Source organism: Bos javanicus, chromosome 28 (assembly GCF_032452875.1).
Source record: "Bos javanicus breed banteng chromosome 28, ARS-OSU_banteng_1.0, whole genome shotgun sequence".
In the NCBI taxonomy this organism is placed as follows: Eukaryota; Metazoa; Chordata; class Mammalia; order Artiodactyla; family Bovidae; genus Bos; species Bos javanicus.
Window position 1 is genome coordinate 32,431,010 of NC_083895.1, and position 24,085 is coordinate 32,455,094.

At 50.7% G+C, this 24,085-nt stretch overlaps 1 protein-coding gene and 1 long non-coding RNA gene across 2 annotated transcripts in view; one reads left to right on the forward strand and one right to left on the reverse strand.

Moving 5' to 3' along the window:
• Nucleotides 1-1,376: 1,376 nt before the first annotated feature.
• COMTD1 (catechol-O-methyltransferase domain containing 1) lies at nt 1,377-3,479 on the reverse strand. The gene is made up of 7 exons (XM_061405854.1): nt 3,245-3,479; nt 2,971-3,098; nt 2,622-2,727; nt 2,415-2,533; nt 2,262-2,316; nt 1,876-2,009; nt 1,377-1,628 (listed from the first exon to the last, which is right to left on the reverse strand). The coding sequence occupies exons 1-7, from the start codon at nt 3,336-3,338 to the stop codon at nt 1,476-1,478; spliced, it is 789 nt and encodes a 262-aa protein (XP_061261838.1). The 5' UTR covers nt 3,339-3,479; the 3' UTR covers nt 1,377-1,475.
• Nucleotides 3,480-7,235: 3,756 nt separating this feature from the next.
• Nucleotides 7,236-24,085, forward strand: part of LOC133240657 (uncharacterized) — a 128,954-nt gene continuing 112,104 nt past the window's right edge. Inside the window, exons 1-5 of the long non-coding RNA XR_009734288.1 lie at nt 7,236-7,595; nt 8,218-8,275; nt 9,646-9,693; nt 13,045-13,145; nt 13,902-14,064. This is a non-coding gene — a long non-coding RNA (uncharacterized LOC133240657). The remainder of the gene's footprint in view (nt 7,596-8,217; nt 8,276-9,645; nt 9,694-13,044; nt 13,146-13,901; nt 14,065-24,085) is intronic.

Here is a 24,085-nt window from a genome sequence, read left to right on the forward strand (position 1 = left end):
GAAAATTTCTAGGTCAAGAAGAATCGGTAAGAGAAACCCAGATAAGCTGTCCACACAGATGGAATGTGGGGCACAAAGATCCCTCTGATTTTACTGTTTGTCCTAAGGGACTGGCTGGAGTGCCCCACTGTATAAGACACACTTAATGGTAGTAAGTTGGGATTTGAACCAGTCTATTTTGAGTCATGCAGGACCTGTTGCTAGGAAGGAAGGAAAACAAGAAAAGATGTCTGCAAGCTAGGTGTGAAAGTGTCTGTACTTAAGAGTAGAATGGACCTGTTCACTCATGTGCATCCTAGTATGCTTTTATGATCGGGAGAGAGGGAAACAGGTTTTCAACCAGGTTCCTGAGGGTTGTCTGAAATGCAGGGTATATCCGAGACGCCAAAGGGTTATGAAAGTTGTCAGCTGTGAGCTCATGGGGCTCCTGTGGCCTTGGTTCTGGCCTCTTCCAGGTTTCCTTCTACTTCAGGGCTACTGTGGTAGCAAAACCTAATTGTATTCTAGGCTGATGCTATTTCTGCCTGAAGCCTGAGGCAGTTTTAGTGGAAAGAACACTTCATATATGAGCCTGATCTTCATTTCTGGTGTAGAGGTAAGATCTTCCTACAGACTGGGGAGGTGTAAACAGGTTTAAACCAGAAGAGTGAAGCACCTCCCCTCCCCTCCCCACCCTCAGCTTACATAGGCTTAAAGAAAACCTAACATTCTCTTTGTCTCCCTCTGGGGAACTTGTTAAAAATTGCTTCCTACCTGTTGGACTGTCTGCTTCACACCTCTGGCCACTGATCCCATGTCTCATGTTCCCAGGACTTCTGGGGAGGACAGAATGTATATACTCCAGTCAACACTGAGGTCCTCAGTCAAGTGGCCTGGTCCCAGGTGGTGGTGACTATGGCCTCCACTGCACAGGTGAAGCCAGGTGGTTTTGTGAGGACGTGGGCCCGTGGCCAGCAGAATTGGTGTAGCCTACAACAGTACCCAGTGCGAGGCCCCTTTCCTGCCGCCAGATGCCAGTTTGTTCTCCACTAGTGTCCTAGCTTCAGTGAACAGTAACTTCACTCGTTTGCTTCTCTTAGGAAGAGATGTAAAGAGGGAGTCCAAGAGGCCTCTACCAATCTTCCAGCCCTTCGGTCCCCTGGAGGTAAATCTCCACAGGGATCTGGGGTTTCTAACCAGTTAGTTACATGTGGGTGGGTCAGTTAAAACGTAGTATCTTGCCTCCAGTCAGCTGGAAGCTCCTGTGGTCAGGCCACAGCCCCCTAGTGCCAGCGGGTCCTCTGGAGTATGCCAGGGAGGGGATGAATGTCTGGCCAAAGGTTCCCTTTTGGCGAAGAAGTGGCTTTCCCTCCCTGCACCACTGAAGCACAAGAAGATCGTGTCCCAGGCCTCACTTTATTGTCAGATTCAAAGCAGGCGTGTAATGGCTGGGTTCCCAGGGCCCCTCCCTTGATGCCACTCACTAGGGACCAGCCCTAGATCTTGAAGGCTAAGGTGAGGCCGTCGCCCAGGGGCAGGAGGCTGATGTGGACCCTGGCATCCCGCAGAATGCGCTCGTTCAGGTTTCGTACACACTGGGCCGCCTTGTCCTGTGGTTTAGGCTGCAACACCTCTCCTTGACACAGGACCTGCGGAGGGGCGGGGCATCGTGGGGGCGGGGCCTGGGGAGCCTGAGCAGGAGGCGGGGCGAGAGCTGGAGACCTCGGACCTGAGCAGGGCAGAATGGAAAGCCCGGGAACTCAGCTGGAATCCCTGGGGGAGGAGCTTAAGTGACTGTTCTGGGCAGGGCTTTGGAGCAACGGCGAGGAGAAGCCTGAGGAAAAGATGGACCCAGGCCAAGAGGGTCTCTTCTACCCCCCGGGGGCTGCCCCTTACACTGAGCACAGCGAGGACACCTCCGGGTCGCAGCAGCTGCAGACACCGCTCATAGTAGGCGGTACAGTTTTCCTTATCGGCGTCCACCACAGCGACGTCAAAGGTGCCCGCCTCACCCGCGGCCAGGAGCTCGTCTTGCGGGGGAGGAGGGGCAGAGGTGGCTGAGTCCGCAGGCCCCAGCAGCCAGCAGCCCCCGCCCAGGCAGGCCCAGGCGCTGTGGCCATTCAGGTACTCGAGGGCGCTGGCCTGCCACCCTGCGTGTGGCTGCGGACTGGGTGGCGGGGGGCTGTCACGCCCAAGCCCGCCTGGCGGACCGGGTCACTGGCTCACGCCGAGTGGTCCCATTAGGGAAATGGCGCCCAGGCCCTTTCCACTCCGTTGCTCACCCAGGGTCTCCAGGGCGGGCTTCAACCGAAGGTCGATTTTGTGCTCCTCTTCAGCCTGCAGGAGTGGGGTCAGAGTCAGCATGTCCCTTCTCCTGGAGCTGGGAGTGGTTGGGCTCCAGGGACCTGACGAGGGCTCAGGTGTGGGACACTTACCTGCCTCCACAGGGGACGCCCCAGCTCGGGGGGCCCTGCGTCCACCTCGCAGGTCACCACGCACCCAGCCGGGGGAAGGGCCAAGGCCAACGCTAGGGCTGAGTAGCCTGTGAAAGTGCCTGGGAAAATGGACACGGACAGGCTCAGACCAGAGTAGGATGACAGCCCGGTGACTCCAGTCCCCGGTGTCCCCGGCCGTGTGCCTACCCAGGTCCAGTGCCTTCTTAGCCTTGATGAGGCGAGCCAGGTTGGCCAAGAGCTGGGCCTGTTCGCGGGTCATCATGGAATCCCCCTGTGGCTGCTCCAGGGTCAGCTGCGTCGAGGAAGGAGAAGGTCGCACTAGCTCTGCTAGTCACCCCTCTGCGCCCCAAGTTTATAGTCCCAGGGGCGTGGCTGTGGGCGTGGCTCAAGGGCGGACCCTCCGAACGCTCACTGTGCCCGGCCTAGGGAGCCCGGAAGCCCAGAAAGGGACACTGCCGCAGCCCAAGGTCACACGGCCACGTGGGTGCCTCCCAGCCCAAGCTGGGCGCCCAGTCCCACTCTCGGCCCTGCTAACCAGCCGCAGGCTCCGCAGCGCCGGGTGCTCCCGTATGGAACGGCTCAGCAGATACTGCCACAGGGGGCTGTCCTCAGGCGGCAGCAGGCGCTTCTCTTGCCGGGATCGCCAAGGAGGGAACCATCTCCCTGCCGGGGAGGGGTGGTGCCGGGTCAGGGCCTGGGTCTCGAGTGCCAGGGGTTAGTTAGCCTCAGCCGCAGTCAGCCTCGCTTCTGCGCCCGCCCGCCTCCCCTCGAGGCCTTTGCCTAGGATACCGAAAGCCGGCGCTACTCACCCAGAAAGAGGCCGCTGGCGAAAGCAGCGCCCAGTGCGGCCGAGCCCAGGGCCAGCGCAGCGGGCACAGAGATTCGGGGCACTGGCTGGGTCATGGTGCGGGCCGGAGGCAGCTGGCGTCCAGGTTACTTGCGCTGGGGCTACTGGGACCGCCGCAAGACCCGCGGACCCTCGGGGCTCCGCCTTGCCGGGGCAGTGTCCTCGGAGCCGCGGTCTCGACCACCATCTGGCGGCCACATGGCCTTACTGCAAGCCCCCGCCCGAGGGGTTCTGGTGTCATCTGGTGGCCGTTTCAGCAACTGCGCCGGGCAGGGAGGAAGCACTACATCGGGTGTTTGGGTTTCTTCCTCCGACGCCAGAGGTCTAGAGGCCTAAGTCCCAGAGGAAAATTTGAAGTGGCTCAGATAGTAAAGAGTGTGCCTGCAATGCAGGAGACCCGGTTTCGATCCCTGGGTTGGGAAGATCCCCTGGAGAAGGAAATGGCAACCCACTCCAGTAATCTTGCCTGGAAAATCCCATGGATGTAGGAGCCTGGCAGGTACAGTTCATGAGGTCTCAGGGAGTCGGATTGAGCGACTCACTTTCACTTTCTGGCTATGCTTTTTCCTCATCGCTACCGTTTTTTTCTGAGAACCCCTTGGGGCATATGTGAGTGGGTGAGTAGACTGTCGGTATAATAGGATAGTAACAGGTACAAAATAATAGAAATTAAAGGAGCCCTGGGAGTGACCGAGAGAATCAAAGGAGGCCTCTTGGGGGAGGTCACCAAGGATGTCAGGTTGGAGGAGTGTGTGTCTGGGGGGTACACAACCATAGGAGGGGTTCAGGAGCCCTGGGGCAGGTCTGGTTGATGGGGTGCTGAGACAATATCCTTAGCTAGAATCCTGGGTGCCAGCTGGACTTGGGTGTGAGATCTCGGACCCATCAGTCTCTCTGAACCTCTGTTTTTCCTTGTGTAAAACTGGGACCATCATCTTAACATTAATGACACTAGAGCACACAGCCTGGCACACAGTAGGTGCTCCAGAAACGGCAGCCGTGGTTATGGTCACAGGTTGGAGGGAAGACATCTTGAAGAGGGGACATCAGAGGGCAGGTGAGTCTCCCTTGCAGGTCTGTTCAGCAGGGATGCAGGGATACTGGCCTCTGAATAGCGAGGAGAGCACCGGCTGTGTGCCGAACGGGGTGGGCGAATGAGAGAAGCTGTCCTGGCTTGTGTTCATGACGCTGAGCTCAGAGACCACAGGACACAGGGAACTGGTGAGCAATCCCAGCTTCACAATTTCCTCTTCTGTAAAGTGGGGTTCTTAATAGTCCCAACCTCCCTGGGGTGGGGGTGGGGGAATGAAGTGAAAAAATCCAGGTGAAGGATTCACACAGAGCCTGGCACTTAGTGGGCTATAAGTGTTACAATTTAAATGAGTCAAATTCCATCGGCCGCTGCTCCAAGGCTGTCCCCTGACACCAGCCCTTCAGAAAACGCACTGGGCAGACTGAAGCTCCGCTGCAGGGAGCTTCCCAGGCGAGGCTCGGCCCAGCAAGGCTCAGAGACCTGCTTGCTCGGGGGCTGGTGCGGGGGCGGCTTGGCTGAGGCTGAAGACCGGGGCGAACTGAAGAGGCCCGGAGCCCAGAACTGACCCGAGCTGTGGGAGCCCGGGCACGCGGGTAGACCACGAGGAGTGGGGGGCGGGATCGCCTTGCAGACCCAAGGGCTGATCCTTTAACCAATCAGCCCGCGGCCCCCCAGGAGGGGTTACGGGAGGAGCCTGTTGTCTGGGTGCTGGGTGGGTTCCAGTCAGACCTCCTAGTTCCTCCCAGTTCCCCCCAGTTCCCCATTGCCAGGCAAGCGGCCTGCTGGGAAGGGTAGTGCGTTTCCCCTTGCCTTTTGATCTTTTGCATTCTGCTTGTCCCCATAAATGTTTCTCTGACCTGACTATTCTCCAGGGTAAGGACTGCGGCCACTGTTCTCTCCCCACCACCCGCTCCCAGCTGAGCACACAGCAAGTGCTAAATAAATGCTCTCTGAACACCGAGCTGGGGAAGCCTCTGGCTCCTGGCTGCCGGAACTGCCTGTCAGGACAGCGAGGGGCGTTTCACTGAGAATCAGGCACTATCATCCAGCCTCCTTGTGGGTTCAGTTCAGTTCAGTCGCTCAGTCGTGTCCGGCTCTTTGCAACCCCATAAACCGCAGCACGCCACGCCTCCCTGTCCATCACCAACTCCCGGAGTCCACCCAATCCCATGTCCATCGAGTCGGTGATGCCATCAAACCATCTCATCCTCTGTCATTCCCTTCTCCTCCTGCCCTCACTCTTTCCCAGCATCAGGGTCTTTTCAAGTGAGTCAGCTCTTCGCATCAGGTGGCCAAAGTATTATTCCCATTTTCTGGAGGAGAAAACCAAAGCTCAGAGAGACTACTTCACACTTACTCCCCCAGCCCTGATTTGTTAACCCCTCTGACCCCCTGGTGGGAGGGGGGTCCCACAGTGAGCTCTTTTGACCCAGAGGAAACCAGACTCCCAAGAAGTGCTTTCCTGGCACCTCCACCGAGACCCTTCCACCAAACCAGGTGGTACTGGGGCCGTGGGCTCGGCCTGGCCTGCAAACCCTCACTCTCCTTCCTGTCTGGGGGTCTGGGTTTGGGCAACCCCCCAGCTCACACCAGAGCCTCCATCCCCGAGCCTGGCTTCAGACTGGAGCCTGTGGAGGTGGGGGGCAGCCAGGGAGGGGAGGCATGTCACCATATATCCCCGTCAGATTAAAAAACTAATTTGAAAAGATTAATGTATTCCATTCTTGTTACGCTGGCTCTGATACCTCTGGGCCTGCGGCTGCTCTGCCTCCTGATTATTGAATTTTTATGGCCTGGTAATTAATTGCAGATTCCCTGTTTTGTTCTATTTCTTTTTCTCTGACATTTTAATTTCAACAAAAAGCAGTGGTCTCCATGCAGGTTCTCTCTGGAGATCCTAATGGTCTATAAAACAGAATGACTTATAGACGTGGCACCCACTTCAGTTGGCGAGCGATTGTTTGAAACCTTGCTGATCACGCAAAATTTAATTTTTCCACCTCCCTCCCCTAGTCGCTACTCATTTCTTGTCTCTTCCATTACAGTGCCCGTATCTCAGCTCACAATGAGGGGAGCAAAAAATGAGTTGCCTCTGAAACTGTTACAGTGCCTTTCCCTCGAAGGCCGGGGGCTAAAGACAAGGCAGTTTTCGATTACTTTCCTTGGAGGTGGCCCCAGTGGTGGCAGTGGGAGCTGGGCCTCCCCAGAGGGCCACACGGATGTGGGCAGCTGCCCCCAGGGGTGAGGGAGGGGGAGGGTCTTTTCTACCTCTCTCAGTTGCCCTTTTGGCCAAGTGCAACTGCCACGTTAAGCACCAAGGTGCCCATGGGCTCATGAGGGCAGGGAGGATGGGTGCCCATATGTGCTGTCAGTCCACACCAGGAAATCAAGGGGTTTGACCCCTGCCAAATTCTTAGCCAGACTGGGTCGCTGGAAACAGCTGTTCACAAAGACAGATCTGGAAGAGGCTCCTGCACTCCATCTCCCAGCCTTGCTGACATTACAGAGGCTGGGCACCTTCCCCTAGGGACCTGCAGGACTGGGCAGGGCAGGGGCAGAGGAGTAAGGTCATGGGACCAAGTTGGGCCTAAAGGATTGGAAATTCAGTTACCTTCAGGCGTCAGGCAGGCAGGCAAGCGGAGGGCGGCAGGGGGCAGTAGGGACTGTGGCGCTCCAGAACTCACGCCCCGTCAGACAGAAGGTGTGGTGGCCACTCAGCTCCAGCCAGCACGGCCATGTGGGAAGCAGTGTGTGTTGTGGCCGGAGCTTCTGATTTTTCAAGAGAGGTTGGAAATCTGGCTTTTAATGCGAAACCTCACAATCTGAAACATTTGGGTTAGATTTTTTTTTTTTTCTGAAGCTCCGTGTCAGCTGAACTGAATACATCTTTGATCTTCATGTCTGATCTGGCCCACAGGACAACTGTTTCCTCTGATTTGGAACACAGATCGGAGACATGAAGACACAGAAGTGGATTCTGTTGGGGCCGCAAAGGCCTCCCTGCCCGGCTGATGGCCCCCAGTCCCATGACCCTGCCCCAGGAATCCTCCTTCCACCCATGGGCCCTTCAGTCCTCTTCCTGCCCTCGTGGGCTCTTCCCCAGCAGCTGTGGTCTCCCGGAGGTGGTGCCTGTGGGCCTCTGTGTGGGGCTTGCTGTCTTTAGGCCTCCTCTTCACAGAGAAGCTTGTGGCCTGGAGTCCAACCGCAGCTGGCTGAGTGATGCTGAGATTTTCACCTAAGACTTTGAGGGGCAGTGACTCCAAAAGCCCCCAGAGTCTGTGTGAGTCCATGGACTCTGGGGGCTGTGGTGGGTGGGGTGGGCTGATGCAGACAGACCATGAGTCAAGGGCCTCTGGGGCCCCATGTTCTATTCCTACCTCCTCTGTGTTGAAATGCTGTAGAGCCAGTGCTGGGAGTGCCCTGGCTTCTTATGCCTGTTTCCTCACCTGGACAGGCCGAATGGGAAGTGAGAGCATGGGCTCTGGAGTCAGAGGGACTTGGGTTCAAACATTGATTGGTCCACCACTCACTTTGTGTCTGAGCTCAGAGTTTCTCAGCTAGAAAATTGAGCTTGACTCTTCTGTCTTAGTGTTCTGTGCTGTGTAATGAACTATCACACGCTGAGTGACTTTAAAAAAGCATGCCATTTTTAATCTCGTGGTTCTGTAGGTCAGGAGTCAGGCTAGGCCAGGCTGATCCTCTGCTCAGGGTCTCACCATGTGGAAGGCAAGGTGGCATCTGTGGGTACAGCTCTGTTTGGGCTCTGGGCCCTCCTTCAAGGTCTCCAGTTCTTGGCCAAATTTAGTCCCTTTTCACAAAACCCCTCCATCGCAAGGCCAGCAAAGGCACCTTGAATACTTCTGGTGCTTCAGCTCATTCTGCCTTCCTTTACTACTTTTCAGGGTTCACGTGATTCCTGGGACCCATCCAGCTCATCCAGGACAATCTCTCCATTTCAAGGTGAGCTGGTTAGTGACTCTAGTTCCATCTGCAAAGTCCTCCTTGCCGCTGAAGATGACGACCGTGAGAGTGATGGTGGTGGTGGAGATGAGAGGGTGGCAAAATTCAGCACACCCTCCAGCCTCTCAGAGTTGCTGTAACAATTAAAATACCCTACTTAGCGCTCTTCCCTCCTTCCTTGAGAACCACGGTGTTAGGTATTTAAATACCAAGGATTCCCTGCTACTGCATGGACAGGATGGGCAGTAGGCATGTTTCTCACAGCCACCCTCTCAAGTGGTTAGCATTGTCCCCATTTTCCAGATGTGCAAACTGAGGGTCCCAGAAGTCAGGTGACATATAAATGGCAGAGCCAGGATATGAACCTGTCTCCATCTCAGCTGCACATAAGGGTTTGTCTTCTCACCACTGGGCCCAAGTCCAGAGCTCATGTGTCTCTGGGAAGTTCACTGAGCTCTCTTGAGAGGCTTCCACCACGTGCCAGGGGTTGACCTGTGATATGATGTCACAGGTTCAGCCCAGGTCCTGGCATTTGGGTGTCTCCGGGAGTCCCCAGTAGATGACAGGTGTGTGTTTCATGGCGTTACCTGCTTCTTTCTCTTTGAGGGATGGCTGGGGTGCCACTATCACAGCCATTCCTGGGCATCACGGCTTTTGCCGGACACCTCAGCGGATCCTCAGGAGCCGCCCAGTGGTGAAGACTTCATGCGGTCCTTTTGAGAAACAGCAAAGAAAAGCCCCCTGCAGCTCTTCTCTCTCCACCTTGAAATGGTGGCCTATGTCGTGAGTCCTTTCTTCCCTAAATTAAGACAAATACACATGTCCCAGACTCCCCTGCAGGCATGGGACCTGGTGCCCACAATCAAATGTACTGCACAGGACTTTCATGCAAACGTAGCTTGTGAGTCTGTGGTTGGAAGGAGAGTGATGCTGTGACAGTAAGTGTGACGGAGGTGGAGGTGTCTGTTCCTGCCCAGGGTGGCTGTGGTGGAGCCTCTGCTCAGAGGGGTTTTCATGAGAATGGTCCCATGCTGTGTAAAGATGAAATGCTTGGAACTGTAGCAGCTATCTTGTGGCCATGACGCAACAGAGTTAAAGATTAAAATAAATAAATAAAAACAATGAGGTTGCTGAATGGTCCTCGAAGACATTGCCCAGACATTGAACCACCACGCAGCAGCTGCTTACCTCCAGCCTCCTTGTTATGTGAGAAAATGGAGCCCTTTGTGCTTAAGCAATGATTTAGCTATATATTCTTTTATTTGACTTTCAAAGTCTTCCTAACTAATACAGACACTCTAGCAGGATGGTCTGTGCCCAGGGGTGGTTGACAGTTGGTGCTGAGATAACCGTTTGCTTTTTTTTTTCAGGATAGATTTACAGATTCCGCACTGAACTCGAAATCATGCTCTGCAAAGGTAAGGCCTCGTTTTCCTCAGGGGGAGTTTTCTCACAGGGATTGCCCCATCCCTCTCTCACCTGACAAGTGCAAGTGCGAGTAGCAGGCATCCCTTCCTTAATCCCCCCGCGAGGTAGGCGTGATCACCCACCCTCTATAGACGGGGGCCGTGTGGGGTCTCACACCTAGGATGTGGGGATTGGTTCCAGTTCTGTATGGCCTGGGGTCTCCCATGCCAAAGTGAGTCTCTTTGTGTCACGGCCATAGGTGCCAGCGCATCCCCGGTGGTGATGGTGGTAAAGAACCCGCCTGCCAGTGCAGGAGACACAGGATGCTGGTTCCATCCCTGGGTCGGGAAGCTTCCTTGGGGAAGGAAATGGCAACCCACTCCAGTATTCTTGCCTGGAGAATCCCATGGACAGAAGGAGCTTGGCGGGCACAGTCCATAGGGTCGTGAAGAGTTGGACACAACTGAGCAACTTAGCACATATGCAAGGGTGCAGGGGCTTCTAGGAGAGTGGAGGACCAGGGGAGAGCCGGGGTCAGGCTTGGGGAAGCCCACGACCTCCCAGCATAGCGGTCAGGTTTCTGCTGCAGCAGGGCCGTGCACCAGCCCCAAGTCTCAGCAACTTCCAAAATGACCACCTGCTTTTCTAGCTCCTGGGTTGGAGGGTCATCTGGACTGCCTCTGCTTCAGGTTTTGGGTCCACATCTTTCTGCAACAGGGCTTCTCTGATAGCTCAGTTGGTAAAGAATCCACCTGCAAAGCAGGAGACCCCGGTTCAATTCCTGGGTCGGGAAGATCCACTGGAGAAGGGATAGGCTACCCGTTCCAGAATTCTTGGGCTTCCCTTGTGGTTCAGCTGGTAAAGAATCCGCCTGCAATACAGGAGACCTGGGTTCCAAACCTGGGTTGGGAATATTCCCTGGAGAATGGAAAGGCTACCCACTCCAGTATTCTGGCCTGGAGAATTCCATGGACTGTATAGTCCATGGGGTTGCAAAGAGTCGGACACAACTGAGTGACTTTCACTTCACTTCTTTCTGCAACAAGCAGCTACCTGAAGATGCTCTTTCCCAGAGGATAGCACAGGTGCAGGAGGCCAACCACACGGGTGCTTTGAAAGCCTCTGCCTCAGTCGGCTGTGCTGATGCTCCCACAGCCCCAGCAAGTCACTTGGCCAAGCTCCTCATGGGGGGCAAGTGTGTGTACTCCACGCCCTCCATGGGGCAGCCCCTGTGAGGTCACGTGGCAAAGGGTGAGGGAGGAAAGAGTCAGGGTCAGCAGTCCAAGCCACACACAGATCCCAAGGACCCCCAGGCATCCCCAAAGCCATGAATGCAGAGACCCCCAAGGGGCAGGACCTCAGCAGGGGCAGGTGGACCAGGGTCACTGCCTCATGCCTGAGCTTCAGACTTCCCAGTCTGTTTCTCAGAGGAGGGACCTGGAGCTGTGGGAGTCAGAGTATTACCTGAGGTCACAGGGCAACCTCCCACCTCTGCCCACCCCCACTGCCATCATCCTAAACCCAGATGGGGAGGGGGCAAGGGGTCAGGGCACCTGCCTCCCTGGGGATGACGAGCCCCTTTCTTCCACCCCCATGCTCAAGCATATACCCACTTCCCCCAAGACACCCGGACACAGAGCCTGGGACTCAAGTATTCCAACTGCATTGCATGGAGACCTCTCAGTGCTCGTTGACTTCTGGTGGACCCTGAGCTGGCCTGGAGACATATTCTGTTTGCCTTGATCAGTATTTTGTTTCTGTGAATGGAGCCAACATGAAACAATCAGAAACTTCACATAGAATTCAGATTTGATTTCCGTTCCTTTGGAAAGAGCAGCAGATTTGACAACACTGGGCCCGTGTTGCTGCAGGGCAGTGGCAGGTGCTGTGTGGTGCCTGTCCCCATCCCCCACGGGTCCTGTGCCCTTGCCCCAGTCCTCACCACTCCCTGCTGCCTCAGGTCCTGAGAGCTTCCCCCATATTCCACACTGGTCTTTGTGCTGCTGGCACATGATGCTGGTTTAATCCACTCCCCAGAAGCTCACAGAGGAGAGACACCTGTTCAGGGTACACAGCCCATAATGGGCTTTTGTTTTTCTTTCTCTCTTCCTGAATAAGAATTTCATCTGGATTTCAAACAGCAGTTCCTCTTGTGGGCTCCAAATCAGGACCTCAGACTCTGCTGCCCAGCCCAAGGTCAAACCGTTTATGTCATGGTTGAATCTCAGAATACTTCTGGCATTGCTTCCCTGAGAACACAGTCACCTTGACTGGAAAATCTACACTGAGATGAAGCTTTGGGAGATGTTTTGGGGACCCAGGTCCCTGAGTTATGCAGGGAATCCCCTTGGATGTATAAAAAAAGATCCTAATTGCTGATACTTACATAGCAATCCCTGTATGCCAGTCACTTCTCCTAACTTCATATTAACTTGCTTAATCCTCGCATAAACTTTGTAAGGGGGAAGGTACCATTTTTATCCCCATCTTGCAGATAAGAAAGATGAAGCACAGGGAGGTTAAGCAACGTCCCCAAATTTGCACAGCTTGTAAGAGGTAGAGTTGAGATTTGAACCCAGGTTCTCTGGTTTCAGGGCTTATCGTTCTTAACCACTGAAGTATCCTAGACGAAAATACCTATTGTGCCTAGTCACTCAGTTGTGTCTGGCTTTTTGCAACCCCATGGGCTATAGCCCACCAGGCTCCTCTGTCCATGAGGAGTCTCCAAGCAGAATAGTGGAGTGTGTTGCCATGCCCTCCTCCAGGGGATCTTCCCAACTCAGAGACTGAACCCAGGTCTCCCACGTTGCAGGCAGATTCTTCACCATCTGAGCCACCAGGGAAGCCCAAATACCTATTGAGGTGGCCAAGTTTCCTATAATGTCTCATTTCACCCCTGAACTTGCCCAACAAGGTAGGGTTGGATTTGGCTGTGAGAGACAGAAAAATCTAAAAGAGAAGTTAATCTCTGTTTTGTGTAGATGCAACTTAGAGGTGGCAAGGAGATTCCAGGGTCAACTGGGACTCGGGCTTCTCCTCCGCCGTGCTGTCTTCCTCATCTTGTGGTGTCTTCTCACTGAACAGGATGACTGCCTGAACTCCAGCCATCACACCTTCCATCCAGTTTTCAGGAAAAAGGAAGGGACAAAATGTAACCTCCTTCCTTTAAGGAAACTTCTTCAAAGTTTCATAGGCTATTGTACTCGCATCCTTCTGATCAACACTTAGTCACATGGCCACACTTGAGCCTGGAAGTAGTCTATATTCCAGAGGATAATATGTTTACTGAGAAATCAGTTCTATCATTAAACTTAAAAGAGAGAATGGATATTGACTCAGCACCATCACTGTGTTGTTTACAGATAAAGAAACTAAAACTCAACGAGATGAATGACCTGCTGGAGGTAACACAGCCAGGAAGAGGTGGAGCTTGGATCTTCTGTCCCTGGGCCCTGTGGAGCAGGTAGGGCTCTGAAGATACACTCTGCCGGTTTCCTAGGTGGTGAGGAGGACTATGGGTATGTACATGATTCCCTTCCCAGGCCCCAGGAACACCCAGCGCCCAGGTCCTGCCAGCCAAGCAGCTTTGTGCCTGCAAGCCCTGGCAGCCTCTCTGGGTGCAGATCCATCACCCCGGCACCAACCATGCCCTGGGCCTGACTCCATCCATCCCTCTAATGCTGCATCGACTGTGCTTGGGCACGTTCCTCAGGCAGCCTCAAGAGCGCTGAATAATTCAGGTCTGCGTAATGGGATAATGAATTCACTGACAACTCAGTGTGGTCTCGGTACTTACATTTCAAGAAATACTGACTCCCCAGGCCCGCTCTGCAGGCTGGAGACGTACACACGCCAAGAAACTGTTGCCTTTACCTGCCTCGTGGGGTTCAGGCCTGATTGAGTGGATGCCCTACTTTGGTCTCACTCACTGTTCAACTGCTTGGGCGAGTGGGGAATCTGGGGGGCAGGGGGCCTGTCTGGTTGGAACTGTGGGGCGAGGTGGAAGTGGAATCACAGAAGCTCAGACATGCAGAGCCGGAAAGGACCCTTTGGTTCTGCACACCCATCTTATGAACCAGGAAAATGAGGTTATGACAGGGACAGGCCTCTGCTCCTGCACGCTGCGCTCTGTGGCTGGGAACGCCAGGAATGGATCAGGAATCTGGGGAGGAGATCTGCTTTTTTTCCTTCCTAACTCTCTGGTTTCCCCGTCCCTCAGCTGTAGAGAGTTGTTGTTAATGACTCCCAGCTGCCCCTTCTGTGGAGATGGGACCTCAGCCTAACAAGAGCCGTTTCTGGAAGGCCCGGCCTCTCTGCACGACCTGGACAGACTGTGGCCATGACCGGCTGATGTGGTGCCAAAGGCCACCCCGAGCCTCAAGGTAGGATGAACGCTGATGCTTTTAAGGGTCCAGAACCCTTGGAGGGCCGGGCTGTGGCTCAGCCCCAGCTGAGACCCTGTTCTGGCCTAGCTTTTACTGCTCCCCTGTCCGGCTTCCCTCACTCCCCTGTTCCTCAGAGCCTCTTCCCGTCCCCACCAACTCCCACCCTACATGCCCCCCATTGCTATAAATCATCTGAATGGGAATGCCGGACTCAGGCTCTGCTTCTGAAGAACCCTCCTGAGACAGTTGCGTTTCTGGGTCTGAATCCTCCTTTCTTATTTGTTTAAAAAAAATTTTTTTATCAGAGTATAGTTTGCTTTACAGTGTTGTTAGTTTCCACTGTACAGAAAAGTGAATCAGCTATATGTGTATGCATATCCCCCCTTTTTTGGATTTCCTTTCCATTTAGGTTACCGCAGAGCACTGAGTCAAGTTTCCAGAGCTCTAGAGTGGTGAGGGACAGGGAGGCCTGGTGTGCTGAAGTCCATAGGGTTGCAAAGAGCCAGACGTGACTTAGCAGCTAAACAACAATAGGAGGTTCTCATTAGTTATCCGTTTTATACGGAGTATCAACAATGAATTGGAGAAGGGAATGGCTACCCAGTCCAGTATTCTTGCCTGGAGAACTCCATGGACAGAGGAGCCCGGTGGCCTACAGTTCATGGGGCTGGACTGAGTGACTAACGCGCATCAACAGTGTGTGTATCAATCCCCATGTCCCAGCCATCCGACCCCTACTCTCCCCCTTGGTATCCATGTGTGTTTTCTATGTCTGTGTCTCTATTTCTGCTTTGTAAATAAGATTGTCTATACCAGTTTTTTTTCAGATTCCACATATATGCATTAATATACGATACTTGTTTTTCTCTTTCTGACTTACTTCACTCTGTGATGACGAGGTCTCTCCACATCTCCACGGGTGACCCAATTTCATTTCTTTCTATGGCTGAGCAATATTCCATGGCATATATCGTTATCCTTTGTTCTGTTGATGGACGTTTGTTCCCATGGCCTGGCTATTGAAATAGTGCTGCTATGGACATTGGGGTACGTGTATCATTTTGAATCACACTTTGCTCTGGGTATATGCCCGTTAGTGGGATGGCTGGGTCACATGATAGTTCTGTTTTTGGTTTTTTAAGGAACCTACGTAACTGTTCTCCATAGAGGCTGTATCAATTTACATTTCCACCAGCAGTACCAGAGGGTTCCCTTTCCTCCACACCCTCTCCAGCATTTACTGTTTGCAGATTTTGTGATGATGGCTCTTCTGACTGGTGTGAGGTATCTCGTTTTAGTTTTGATTTGCATTTCTCTAATAATTAGTGATGTTGAGCATCTTTTTGTATGTTTGTTGGCCATTTGTATATTTTCTTTGGAGAAGTGTCTATTTACATCTTTCACCCATTTTTTGATTGGGTTGTTTTTTGATTTTGAGCTGCAGGAGCTGTTTGTATATTTTGGAGATTAATCTTTTGTTGGTCGCTTCATTTGCAAATATTTTCTCCCATTATGAGGGTTGTCTTTTTGTCTTGTTTATGGTTTCCTGTGCTGTACCAAGGCTTTTAAATTTAATTAGGTCCTATTTATTTATTTTTGGTTTTATTCTCATTATTCTAGGAGGTGGGTCAGAAAAGATCTTACTGCGATTTATGTCAAAGAGTGTCCTGCCTATGTTTTCCTCTAAGAGTTTTATAGTGTTCGGCCTTACATTTAGGTCTTTAATCCATTTGAAGGTTAGGGTAAGAGAATAAGATTAGAACACCATACACAAAAAAGAACCTTCCATTCTGGGGACTCCTCCTGGAGTGCTAAGAGGCTCAGGGCCAAGAATGCTTGGCCCTAGCTCTGCTGTGCAACGGTGAGGAAATCACTTCTCCACCCTGGGCCTCAGTTTCCCCGCTTGTACAGCTGGGGTTGGGGGAGCCTCTCTCATGTTCCTTCCAGCTCTGAAGGTCTGTGATATGACCTGAAGCGCCAGGAAGCCAGTGCCACATGTCCATGGAGTCCTACCATTGAGACTTTTCTCTGAAGGCTTCTTCAAAATGTAAAAGCATTTGCAATGAGAATGAGTTTCCTTATTTTTTTTTTTTGTAATTATTTATTTATTGGCTGCACTGGGTCTTCGTTGCTGCTCAAGGGCTTTTCTGTAATTGTGGAGGGTGGGGGCTAGTTGTAGTGTGCAGACTCCTCACTGTGATGGCTTCTCTCGTTGTGGAGTGTGGGCTCTAGAGTGCAGACTCAGTAGTCATGGCACACAGGCTTAGTTGCCCCGCAGCATGAGGGATTCTCCTGGACCAGGGATTGAACTCATTTCCCCTACACTAGCAGGCGGATTCTTATCCACCGGACCACCAGGGAAGCCTTGAGAATGAGTTCCATGTAGGTGACCATGCTGCAGGCAGATTCTCTCAAGGTGGGATCCTTGGGTCACCTGAATCCGTCACTGGAAGGGGACTGCCTTGTTGGAACTGTGGGGTGAGGCGGAAGTAGAATCACAGGAGCTTGGACATGCAGAGCTGGAAAGGACCCTTTGGTCCTGCACACCCAGTTTATGAACCAGGAAAGTAAGGTTGTGGCAGGGGTGGGCCTCTGCTCCTGCACACTGAGCTCTGTGGCTGAGGACGTTGGGGATGGCTCGGGAATCTGGGCAGGAGACTGCTTGTTTTCGTCCTAACCCACTGGTTTCCCCATCCCCCAGCTACTGGAGGTTGGTGCTAATGACTCCCAGCTGCCCCTTTGCTGGAGACGAGTCTTCAGCCGAATGAGAGCCTTAAGGCCAGCCCACCCAGCATGCCCTGGGCAGGCTGCAGCTGATGACTGGTTGGTATGGTGTAAAATGGGCACCACTGGGGGCTCCCACTGAGTCCTACTATGGGGGACTTTTCTCTGAAGGCTTTTTCAAAAGGCAAAAGCATCTGAGATGAGAATGAGTTTCATATTAAGTGATGATGCTGTAGGGCAGACTGTTTCAAGGTGGGATCTTGGGTCACTTTAATCCATTTCCTGAAGGGGTGTATATTATTATTGTTATTTAAAAATACTCACTTACTTGGCTGTCCTGAGTCTTCGTTGGGGCATGTGGCATCTTTAGTTGTGGCATGTGGGAATCTAGCTCCCTAACCAGGGATTGAACCCAAGGAGCATGGACTCTCAGCCTCTGGACCACCAGAGAAGTCCCAGGAGTGCTTATTATTATTCCCCTTCCCTTCTTCCCTTTTTTGAATATGGTATGTGATGTCTGGAGCTGCAACAGCTATCTTTCAGTCATGAGGAAACAACATGAAATGTAAACAATAAGCTAAGGAAGGACGTCCCTGATGGTCCGGTGGTTAAGAATCGACCTTCCAGGGCAAGGGATGCAGGTTTGATCCCTGGTCGGGGAACTAAGATTTCACATTCTCTAGGGCGACTAAGCCCATGCGCCATGATGAAGATGCCACATATTGAAACTAAGACCCAATGCAGCCAAATAAATACTTTTTTTTTTTTAAAGCTAATGATAGTGAAGCAGAAATATAGAAAGAAACTGATTTTCAGTGGCATTTCTGAATCATTGCACAAAACCTGAAAACTGCCTCTAGAATCTCAGTATATGAAATGATTATCTTTATTGCTCAAACAAGTCCTGCTTGAATTTTCTTTTATTTGCAGCCCAAAGTTTTCCAAACAAACCAACAGTCTTTATCTCATTGAATCATAACAGCAATCTTCTAAAGTAGGGATTATTATTATTGGCTCAGATAAGTGACATAGCTAAGGCCACACAGCTGGCAAAGGGCAGCTGGAGCATTCAGGTTGGGAGGAATTTTGATAATTGATGAAAATGTAACTCCTGTCTCCACTGTGTGTGTCCCGCTATAGTCTGGCCACTGGGAATAATCTCCCTTGTCATTCTGGTCTTTGGTCATTCTCTCTCTATGCATCCACCCTAGGGCTCAGCTTAGAGATTCGGGAAAGGTCCCTTGTGGGGTGGGGAGAAGGAGGTGGCAGGTAGCCACTGTCCTTGCCAAATGGAGTGTGGCCAGATTCTGGTACCACGGACAAGGGGAAGACTGAACCCATTCTGGAGATGATTCTGGCCTCTAAACAGTTCTAGTCTCTTGGATGTGGAGTTACAGTGAAAGGGAGAAAGCTCAGACACAGAAATAGACAGAGGGGTGGAAGGAGAGGGAGACAGAGGCAGAAGTTGAGGAGGAGGAGGTGGGGGAGAAGAAGAAAGAAGGATGACAGGTTTCAGAGATAAACTTTGAGACAAACATAGCCGTGAACCTCAGCTCAGACACAGGCTAGCTCATCCCCCCGCCCCACCCCCCACCGGCTTCAGCCTCTTCACTGGGTGATGGAGAGGACTGGGACACCTCCCTCGCTGGGACAAATGGCTCAGCACTGACCTGTAATGGACGCTCTGTCAGTGGGCCCTTCTGTCCCCACACAGACCAGTCTGACGCTTTGGAGGGTGCTCTGAGGGTGCAGGCAGGACTGGAGGCAGGGTGATGCAACCTTAGGTAAACCTTTGTTTCGCCTTTTCTGGAGAGCAGAGGCCTCTTGAAGAAAGGCAGGTAGCATTTATGCATGCGTGTGTGTGTGTGTGTGTGTGTGTGTGTGCGCGTTTCAGACCACGTACTTTAAGTGGTCAGAAAGCTGGATATTTCCCTTGACAGAAAAGAAGCCTTCTTGATTAGCAGCAATACCAGAAATGCCTTTGTCTCCTGAACAAGAAGGTGGGTGGGGTAGGGGGAAGAATTTAAAGAGTCATCAGAACACAAGGAATTGGACAGCCACTGCTGGGGTTAGCTGGGGGAAGAATCACTGCTCCAGACTCTGAGACTGAGCCCTCAAACCTTGGGGGTTGATGTGTGTGTGTTGAGGGGAGCCCTCTGTGAGGGGCCTCCTGTCTACCCCGGATTAGTGGGGAAGCAGGGACAGAAATGGCCCCAGACTGAGCAGTAAAAGAAGGTTCTCTGTCAGGAACATAGAGCACCTGGGGGTGTGGGCAGCGAGGAGCCTGGGGGTCACCTTTGCCCTGGGTGCTCTCTGGGCAGAATGTGTTCTCCAGAACCTGGTGCAGAGCCTTGACTGAATGAGTGAGCCCTGGGCTCTGCCAGGCCTGGAGGCTGTGAGTGAGGATGAAGGAGGTGGTGCTGTGGCATCAGCTGGGGGCTCATGGCCTGGGCAGGAGACAGTGGCCCCTCTCCCTGCCTCACGCCCTGCTCATGTGGCTAACTCCTCATTCCTGGGGGTTCAGGGAAGCAGACCGTGCTGTCTCCCTCAGGTTGGATGTGCCCGTGACTGAGTTAGTGCAGAGGCTTCAAAATGGGTCTATGAGTCCTTAGACCCTCCTCTCATAAAGAAGTGGGGTCTGGGTCCCCTCATCCTGAGCCTGAGTGACCCTCCTTGAAGAGAGTGTGATGGAGGCGATGTTCTCTGACTTCTGAGGCCAGGTAGCATCTCCCAGATTCTCTTGGGAACTTGCTCTGGGAGCTGACAGCTGCCCTGTAAGAAGTCCATCTCTACAGAGGCTGCCGTGTGCAGAGACCACGTAGCCTGAGAGAGGTGCCTCAAGGCCCCCAACTCATCCATCCCCAGCTGTTTGAGTCTCCCTTGCCCAAGTGTGAGACATGTGCTTGAGGAAGCCTTTGAGATGACCCCAGTCTCAGCCATCCTGCCTGTGATGCATGATGGACCCAGAGTGAGAACTGCCTGCAGTGCAGGCAACCTCCAGATCCATGAGTAGAAGAAATGATCATATATGAGGTTCCTACAGCTGCGTAGGTTACAAATGACCACAAACTGGAGGCGAGGGTCTAAAATCAAGGTGTTGGCTTGTTCCTTCCGAGGGCTCTGAGGGCAAATCGTTCCTGCCTTCCTCCTAGCTTCTGGGGCTTGTAGGCAGTGCTTCCTTTTCTTGGCCTGTGGATGCATCACTCTGGCCGCTGCTTCCATCTTCACACTGTGTCCTCGCTGTGTCTCTGTGTCCACATAAAGGACACTGTCACATTTGATTAGGGGTCCCTGGCACAGACATACAGGATCTGTGCCATGTGGGAAACCCAGGTTCCATCCCTGGGTCAGGAGGGTCCCCTGAGAAGGGAATGGCTACCCACCGCAGTATTTATTCCTGGAGAATTCCATAGACAGAGGAACCTGGAGGGCTATAGTCCGTGGGGTTGCAAAGAGTCAGACATGACTGAGTGACTAACACTTTAACTTTTTTAACTCTTCCATGTATTCCAGTATTACTTCATCTTGACTAATTACATCTGTAATGACTCTGTTTCTCAAATAAGATGACTTTCTGAAGTAGGTTGAGAATTTAATATATCTCTTTTGGGGGGGCATAATTCAACCATGACATATAGTTATCATTTTAAGCCATTATTATTTTTTAAAATTAATTTATGTGTTTCTGGCTGTGCTGGGTCTTTGGAGCTGTGTGTGGGCTTCCCCTAGTTTTGGCAAGCTGGGGCTGCTCTCTGTTGCGGTGCGCAGGCTTCTCATCATGGCGGCTTCCCCTGTTGCTGAGCACAGGCTCTAGGGCATGTGGGTTCAGTAGCTGGAGCTCACAGGCTCCAGAGCAAGGGCTCAGTAGTTGTGGTCCATGAGCTTAGTTTCCCTGGCAGCATGTGAAATCTTCCCAGACCAGGGATTGAACTCATGTTCCTTGCATTGACAGGCAGATTCTTTACCACTGGAATACCAGTAAAGTCCAAACCCACTATTTTGAACCTATTCATTATGTAGCAGTATTTACTCAGAACATGAAAATGAAGGGATGGCTAGGAAAGCAACTAAAACATCAGTGGAAATGTAATTTACCAGAACATCCCTCTAGGAGGCTACTGTATGTGGCTGAGATAATCAGTTTCCTAATTAGCTTGCAGGAAGTGCTGAATCCTCCTCACAAAAGACGGATGTTCCAGCAACATCATGTGCTTGAATAATAACAGACAGCTTCTCTAATGCCTTCTTTTCTTTTTTTAAAGTTAAAGTGTTGATTTTTTTCTTCCTTTGAGTATTTATTTATTTGGCTGTGCTGGGTCTTAGTTGTAGCATGTTTGATCCTTGTCGCTTGCTGAGACGTGCAGAATCTTTTTTAGTTGCAGCATGCAAACTCTTAGTTGTGCCATGCAGAATCTAATTCCCTGACCAGGGATTGGACCCGGGTCCCTGCATGGGGAGCTTGGAGTCTTAGCCAGTGGACCAGCAGGCAGGTCACCTTAATGCCTTCTAATGTAGGAAAATAATTTGAGTTTTGCTTTGTAAGGTATTCCTCCCCCTTAAATAAATGTTGAATATTAATTTAAAGAGAATCAGTGTGATTATTAGAGTGTTCCTGGCCTCCATGTCTATCAGCATGGCCTTGTCTACTAACACCTCCCCCATCAGAGGTCTGATTAGCTGTGGGCTACAGTTGCCTGGTTAAGTGTCTAGTTTCTCCATAGACCAGAAGAAACCGTGAGAGCAGAGTCGGGCCTTGTCTTGCTCTCTCTTGAATTCCCAGCACACTTTTTGGCACATAGTAGGTGCTTAATAGTCTCTGAAAGCATGGATGTTGGAAAAGGGACAAAGGGACTTAAAATCTATACGATGATGAAAGGTATATATATATATATAAATATATCAGCTACAAATCATCTAAGGATGCTAGAAAAATATTTTTGAAAATTGAAATTCTTTTCTGTTAATGGAAGAACCTTTAAGAAAATAAGGGAACTGAGAGGCCAGGAACAAAATGGAAACCTCAGTCCAGGGAAATAAGACTGCTCACACCTTGAGGACTTCTACCTAATTTCTACTAATTATCTACCTTATTGGCAGTCTATAGCTTGAGCTTCTGTGGCACAAGAAAGACAAGGAAGAATCAATGGATGATAAACATGACTGGGAAAAATTGAAAAAGAACCAAACAAAGATTCTGGGAATTTAAATATATCACACATGAAATTAAAAACCCAGTGGAACAGCTAGATAGAATAGACACTGCTGGAGAGGGAATTAGGAAACTGGAGGATAGATCATAATGTAGCACAGAAAGAAAAAATGAAAGAGGTTAGGAAGGTTAAGAGACATGGAGGATGAAATGAAAGGATGTAATATATGTCTAATAAGATTTTTAGAAAGTGATTAGAGGAATAATGGGAGAGAGGTGATATTCAAAGAGGTAGTAGCTGAGAATTTTCTATGATTATTGAAAAGCATGAATCTTCAGATTCAGCAATTCCAGAGACTATCAAGGTAAATAAACGGAAGTCCATATACAAATACATCATAAACTAATTAAAGAATATGAAAAGCAAGTAGAGATCTTAAAAATATCCAACAGAAAAAAAAAATTGTACCATAAGAAAGTGGTACAGTGGGAATGTGCTGGGCCCAAAATCCAGAGGCCAATGGATTGAAAAAAAAATTGTGTCATTCACAGCTTCTGTAATTAAAAGAAATTAGGCTAAAAGCCTATTAGTTAAAATAGTATAAATAGTAACGATGAAAGACAGAATAATAATGACTTTAAAGGACTTTGAAAATTCACACCAACCAAGGACTGTATACCCCAGTCTCTAATAAGACTGAAATAATTTCTTAAAAGATAATTTATCTTTTAAGAATAAATCCAGATCCTAGGTATGTACTAAAGAGAATTGACATATATGTCCATATAAAAACTTGTACACAAATGTTCATAGCAGTGTTATTTATAAGAGTGAAAAAGTAGAAACAACCTGCTGCTGCTACTGCTGCTGCTAAGTCACTTCAGTCGTGTCCGACTCTGTGCGACCCCATAGACAGCAGCCCACCAGGCTCCACCGTCCCTGGGATTCTCCAGGCAAGAACACTGGAGTGGGTTGCCATTTCCTTCTCCAGAAACAACCTAAACAATCTAAATGTACACCAGTTTATGAATGGATAAGGGCTTACCTGGTGGCGCAGACAGTAAGAATCTGCTTGCAATACGTGAGTCTCAGGTTTGATCCCTGGATCAGGAAGATCCCCTGGAGAAGCAAATGGCTATGCACTCCAGTATTCTTGCCTGGAGGATGCTATGGAGAGAGGAGCCTGGCAGGCTACAGTTCATGGGGTCACAAAGAGTCAGACACAACTGACTGACTAACACTTTCACTTTTTCATAAGTGGATAAGCAAAACATGGTATATCCATGCAATAGGGTATTACTTGCCATAAAAAGGAATGAAATCCTGATCCATGCAATAGCATGGATGAAACTTGAAAACATTATGCTAAGCAAGAAGCCAGACGCAAAAGGTCACTAATTGTATGATTTCATTTGTATAAAATGTCCAGAATAGGCACATTCATAGAGACAGAAGGTAGATCTGTGGTTGCCAGAGGCTGGAAGGGAATATGGAGCAACAGCTGATGAGCATGGGCTTTCTTTTTGGGTGATGACATGTTCTAGAATTAGATAGTAGTGATTTTTTGTTTGTTTTGTTTTTTGGCTGTGGGTACTTTTTAGTGTGATGCGTGGGCTCCTCTAGTTGTGGCGCTTGGGTTTAGTTGCTCCATGGCATGTGGGATCTTAGTTCCCTGACCAGGATTGAACTTGAATCCCTTGCACTGGAAGATGGATTCTCAACCACAGGACCACTAGGGAAGTCCCAGGGGTGAGGTTTGTTAAACCTTACAAATACACTAAAGCCACTTAATTGTACACTTTCAAAGGGTGAATTTTATAGCATGTGAATCAACAAAAATGCAAAAAATAGTAATAAGGGTAGAAATAAGGACATTTTCACTTACAGGCATACCTTGAAGAAGTTGCAGTTTCAGTTCAGACCATGAAGATAAAGCAAATATCTTAATAAAGCAAGTCATACAAACTTTTTGGTTTCCTAGTGCATATAAAAGTTATGCTTTGGGAATTCCCTCGTGGTCCAGTGGTTAGGATTTGGCACTTTCACTATGGAAGGCCTGGGCTCCTTCCCTGGTCAGGGAACTAAGATCCCACAAGCAGCACAGAGCAGCTAAAAAATTTTTTTTGTTTGTTTAAACTATAGTC

Coding starts and splice junctions, on each gene's coding strand:
- COMTD1 (XM_061405854.1), bottom strand. CDS start 3,338: ATGACCCAGCCAGTGCCCCGAATCTCTGTGCCCGCTGCGCTGGCCCTG. Junction 3,099..3,244: donor CGCCAGCGGCCTCTTTCTGG/GTGAGTAGCGCC, acceptor CCTCCCCGGCAG/GGAGATGGTTCCCTCCTTGG. Junction 2,534..2,621: donor TAAGAAGGCACTGGACCTGG/GTAGGCACACGG, acceptor CCATTTTCCCAG/GCACTTTCACAGGCTACTCA.